We start from the raw sequence: 6,000 nt of genomic DNA on the forward strand, positions 1-6,000 counted from the left end.
TTTGCAGTTTCTGCCATGATGATATGGGGAGAGATTTTATCTGCTGGTGTTTCCACTGTGTCTTATCAAGTCTATTCAACCCGTGTTTGGCAGTAATACAGTAGAAAGTTATAGTGCAGAACTAAAAAGCAAGGCTATCCATTTAAATAGTCATTAAATAAGTTGAAATGTATTCCATCTGTTGATCTTTTTAGTGGATTCTTGGTCTGCTGTAGTTCTTGCTGAGAATCAGTAATGTTTTCTTTATAGCAACGCCTTGTGTTTAGGGGAGTGACTGCAGAGACATACTGAAAAAGTTAAAGTGCTGTTGTTAGAGAAATGTGAATGTAATCATTTTATTTTTATTAAGTTACAGGCATTTGGTTTGTTTTAAGAGTTGGCCTTCTGGGGTGTTCTGTTGTTTTTAACTTCAGACAGGGGAGAACAAATAGTTCTCCCAGATAAAGAATGTCTTGCCTTATCTAGCTGTACATCTCGCAGGTGACTGATCACCACCCCCAACAAACTTGCTCCCCAATTTGTGTGCAAACCCCCATGTTGTAAACTGTTGACCTCTCCTGTCCCTTTTTTTGAAGTTTGATAATAAAGGCAGAGAGAAATAGGTGGCCCAGCGCAGATGAGCCAAGACTGTCAGGGAGCAGGTTCTCTGTTCCTGGCCCCACTGCCCTATCAGGCAGGACAACCTAAACTTGTGTTTGTGTGGTTTTCTTTGTAGGATAATAAGGGGTTATTTATCATACCCCTATCAGCCGTATTACTGCCAGGGTCAGTTAAAAAATAAAATAAAATGTATAAATCTTAAAAGATGCATCTTTGACGTCCGGTCAGTAGGATTTGTCACATTGGAATTTTCCCAAAGAGTTTAAGATCCTCCTGTAATGAGCAAATTAATTTGCAAAACTGTGACAGAACAAAACAAAGCTCCTTAATAACGCTGCAGAAGACATAGCTGAACGGGACCTTTTATCTTCAGTGGCAGTGTTACAGAAATGTATTTGATTCTTTCTTGTATTCTAAGATATTACTCACAATGAAAAAGAAGACAATAAAAAAAATTTAGACATTTCTCATCAGAACAGTAGAATTGACCCAGTTTGTCTACCTGATGGGAACCAACTGAATTCATATGAAAATAAAGCTTGTTAATAATACGTAACGGCATGGTAAAGCAGAGACGCTGTGTTTTATCGGCAGCGAGGAAGAATGTGAACAGTGTGGGTCAGCAGCCCAGAAGCTGTAAAGCCTCATCATCACTTACCGTTCCCCCCCTCTCTGTTCTCCTCCGTATTGATTGGCTACTTTCTCCCTGCATGTGGGAGATCCTCTGTCCTGATACTTTTCTCACTCTCCCATAATTGTTTTCTTATATTTCACAGAGCTGCAGTAATGCCTCCACTCAATCCAAACTATCCAACCAAAGACAGCACCTCAAGCTTAACATTTTGTGAAAAAGGACATCGGGTACATGCAACCCGGATGCTAAATGAAGATTTAGATGAAATTTGCAACGAGCAACAAGTAACGAAGGAAGATAAACAATATGGGGTTGAATTAACAATGAAAATAATGAAAGCTTTGCTGGAAAATTGTAAATATCAGGCACAAAAAGGAATGTGACTGATAAAGAAAGAAAAAATAATCAGTTTCCTGTCATTCAGGTTGAAGCACTTGCTTTGGAAACCTCCTTTACTTTCTTCAGTACTCGCTACAGCTCTAATATGTGGCCAGTCCACCACAACCATGACACTCCCACTGACAAGTACTTTAGACTCGCAATAAACCAAACTGTAAAAATCCCTGGAGTGTAAAGCCTTAAATCAAAACAAAGGGAAGGATGCTCATGTCTTCTGAGACAGAGCCGGCTATTGGTCATTTATTCCATCACATTACATCCATTCTTCCATCCTGCAGAGAGGTACAGGGCCAGAGAGAAAACCTGCTGAATAAATCCATGTCAGCTCCAGGAAAAGGTCCAAACTCGGTGATGTGAGGCTACAGTAAGAAACACTCCTCCGCCATGGCCGTCCTATCCAAATAATAAACATTAGAGACTTATAAACAAAAGCCAGACGTGAAAGAGGGGTAAGTGCATTGTAGCCGCTGTGAGGCATTCAGTTAAACGGTTGCAGTCAGTCCGAAGTGCTAAATGCTCGCCGCTTACTTGGGTCCGTCTGAGTTCTGCCATTCACAACCACATCCACTCAAGGTTCTTATTGGAGATTTGTTTCCATAAGAGCCACACAGCTATAGATAATATAACGTTTATAATGGGTTTTCTCTATACAAAAAAAATTATAATAATAAAGAAAATACAGGGCTACCATCAGCTTCAGAGTGGCACTAAGACGTTATATGAACTTCTCATTTTTAAGGAATTTGACCAGATTGTGCTCATTCTTGAAGGCTGCTCAGACCTCAATTAGCCTCTGAGGGATTAGAATGAACATTTTAATAAAACGCCTGATTTATATCTCTGCTGGGACCTAAAACTGCAGCTGATTCTAGTTCTAATGAAACAGTCGAGATGTGAATCGGTGAAATTCAGAGTTAACCAGAGCTGGGTCGATGCCTAAGCAAACTTTGCTAAAGTTTCAACCTTTGCTGGGCTGGGGATTGTAAGAGCGCTTGAATTTACACAGGACACGTATAGAAAGGCATCTGCTCCCCACATACTAGAAAAAACCTGAATAATTTCAAAGTTTTATTATTAATAATAATAATAATAATAATAATAATAATAAATAATTTTAGAATACAAAGATCTGTTATTGTCCCCCAATGGAGAAAGAGCAAATTTACAAAGGAAAAGTTATTAAAATAGCATACTCAGAAATTAAAGTGTGTAACAGTAGGAGGAGTTTTAAAAAAATTGCAAAACTCTTATGTTTATTCACAAAAAAAACCCCCCCCCCCCCCCCAAAAAAAAAAAAAACAACAACAAAAACAGTATTCACAAGAACTACGAAAGCAGCAGGGATGTAAACACATTGATTTTGCTGCAGCTCATTTTAATGCTAATTTAACAGTGTCTGAACTGGGGTCACGTTTAATGCAGACTGTGCCTGTTTGGAGGTACTTCCATGAGTAATAGCCTTTGTGACACTGTTTCTTCCGAGAAAACATTGAGCTTCGCTCCTCCCTCCTGATTCTCCTGATTCTATAATAATAGTGCAGGGCTTAGCTGGAAGTGAGAGCACTAATGAAATTCTGCTTGGGATCTCATACATCTCTGAAAGAGCCCTGGAGTTTTATTACTGCTGTTATTGAAAGTGTATGAATATTTGCAATGTACGATGAGGAGTCAAATATAATAATGAAACTCATTAATAAACATTCTGAACTCTAATATTTTATGAGCAAGTTTTTTTTAATCTATAAAAAGGGACACGAGGGGGAAATCAATGTTAATAAATCTATTTTTCTTTTCCAACAACAAACAAAACTTTTAAAAGGGTTATAATTTCAGAAAACGTGTAGATTCTTGTAATCTATGGGGAGGATTCATGACAATCCAAAGGCTACTCAAGAAGATTAAAGGAGCACTGAAAACATGTCAGATTTAATTCGGGGGGGGGGGGGGTGCTGGATGTCCGTACTGATGCGGACTGGGTAATGCGTTAGAACAACTGGGTGCCGTCTCAGTTGATGAGAATGATCAACCCACTGAGGGTTTAACCCAAAGTCACAGAGGAAGTGAATATCTGATGCTGGAAGCTAGTCCAGTTTCTCAAACGTAACTGCAGCAACAACATCCGGGCGTGCTCCCTATGAGATGATGTCCTCCCAGATCCTGACCGGGGCATCACTGAGCTCCTGGTCAGTCTGAGGTGCAATCTGGTGGAGTCAGATGGACGTAAACATGATGTCTAGAGATGTTCTGCTGGATTTAGCTCAGGGGAACATGGAGGCCAGTCAGCGGCATCAGTGTCTTCATCCTCCAGGAACTGTCTGCATTCCCATGAGGCCGGGCATTATCATGCACCTGGAGGAACCCATGGGTCTAAGCAGTTCATCCTGGTACCTGATGGCAGTCAGGGTGCCATTGTGTGTGGACATGCCTCCCCAGACCAACGCTGAGCCACCACCAAACTGATCATGCTGAACAGTGTCGCAGGCAGCATCACGTTCACCGCAGCTTCTCACCTTCTCATCTTTCACTTGAGGTCAGAGAGAACCCGCTCTCATCTGTGAAAAGAACAGGGTGCCAGCGCTGAACCTGCCAACGCTGGTGTTCTATAGTAAATGCCATTAGAGCTCCACGGTGCAGAGCAGTGAGCTCGGGGCCTACTAGAAGGCCCTGAGACCACCCTCATGAAGTCTGTCCCTGATGACGTGGTCCACGCCAGTGACCCGCTGGAGGTCACGTTGTAGGGCTCTGGCAGCACTCATCCTGTTCCTCCTCACACAGAGAGCAGATGCCGGTCCTGCTGATGGGTTAAGGACCTCCGACTGTCCAGCCCTCCTAGAGTAACTTCCTGTCTCCTGAAATCCCCTCCTGGAATCAGCCCTTGAGACACAGCTAACCTTCCTGCAAAGGCACACATTGAGTTGGGCTGTCTGTGCATAGGGTCCAAGCAGGGGTGCCGCCACAAATTTTGGGCCCCATGAATAAATATAAATAAACACATTTTAAAAAACATCCCAAAAGCTCATATATATGTATAAAATGTTCTTTTTGGGGCCCCAGGTTGAGACTGTCCTAACATTTCCCCCCATTTGGCGCACCTGGGTCCAGGTATGGCCTCACTGAATCAGTAGCGACGCTGACCCTGCTCAGATGCTAAACTACTGAAAAGCAGCCAAAGAAAAACCTGTAAAGCCATTTACAGGGGGAGTTTCATCATCACCAGAACAGCCAACACTGATTAACAACCCCCTCTACTAAAGACCTGACCAGATCAATATTTGTAAAGTTGAACCGACTTGGATTAAAAAGTGGTACTTTTGTCTTTTTTTTTTTTTTTTTTAGCAGTGTATACGCATTTCTACGGCAGCATTTAAAAGAAACGCGTTTGTCTTCACAGGACACAGATCACCAAGTGACTGGACCCACAGCACTGTGCGATGCAGCGCCTTTTCTGGACCTCCTGCTTCGCTGCTATCCACCCACCTTGAGCGATGGCTATGGACTCGAACTTGTGCAGCTCCCGCAGCAGACAGCTGCGCTCCGACGGATGGAGGCTGTAAATGAAGTCCTTGGCTCCGCCGGGGGAGTTGAGGGGCTCCACGGGCTCCTTCAGGGGGTGTGTGCCCAGGTTGCACCGCTGCGCCAGCGCGGAGAGCGGCGGCTGCGGGGCGAGCCGCCCCGGGGAGCCCGGTACCACAGCGGGAGGTTGGCTGCTCCGGTGTCCGGCTCTGGACGCTCCACTCCCGGCGGTCAGGGAGAAGGCAGGCCGCAGGACTCTCCGCAGGCAGGGCAGCATCTTCCGGATGAGGGAGGGTAGAGAAATAACCCTGACGGACAATGGAGCACATTATTATTATTATTATTATTATTATTATTGCTGTTGAAACTGTTTTTAACCCTAAACCACGTGACAGCATCCCATAATTTCATTATTTCGGCTTGAAACTGAATCGACCTCGGCACAATGGTGGCACAGCTTCTCTATCCAAGTGAACCTGACATTTCCGCCGACCGTTAACTCCCAGCAACGAGCCTCCTCCGAAACAAACGGCTGCATCAAACCCAACTAGAACACCACTTTATTAGGACGAACCTTAGTCGATGCTCCGCTGTCCCGTCCGACAACCTCCGCCAGGAGAAGCACTAGCCCTCCCCCTAAAAAAAAAAAAAAAACACGGCTGCCGCTCCGGTTCTTACGCTCCTTCAGCCGCTCAGAGAGTTCCCACACAGTGGCCCAGCTGCCGTGAACATTTAACCAACTGGTGTAATAATAGTAGAGACTTTACATTTTCGGTTTTCTCCGGACTAACCTCTGGCTTGTGGGTAGGATGGAATGGAATGAGGCGGATGGGAGGAGAACCGCGGCGGGCGGG

At 44.2% G+C, this 6,000-nt stretch overlaps 1 protein-coding gene across 1 annotated transcript in view; it reads right to left on the bottom strand.

Annotated features, from left to right (window-relative positions):
• Positions 1–6,000, bottom strand: part of LOC105940369 (transmembrane protein 65) — a 41,807-nt gene extending 35,807 nt beyond the window's left edge. Inside the window, exons 1-2 of the mRNA XM_012882884.3 lie at positions 5,721–6,000; positions 5,111–5,454 (exon numbers count right to left, since the gene is read on the bottom strand). Coding sequence (XP_012738338.2) covers positions 5,111–5,423 — 313 coding nt within the window. The 5' untranslated portion in view covers positions 5,424–5,454; positions 5,721–6,000. The remainder of the gene's footprint in view (positions 1–5,110; positions 5,455–5,720) is intronic.

The sequence above is a fragment of the Fundulus heteroclitus genome, chromosome 3 (genome assembly GCF_011125445.2).
Source record: "Fundulus heteroclitus isolate FHET01 chromosome 3, MU-UCD_Fhet_4.1, whole genome shotgun sequence".
NCBI classification, from domain to species: Eukaryota; Metazoa; Chordata; class Actinopteri; order Cyprinodontiformes; family Fundulidae; genus Fundulus; species Fundulus heteroclitus.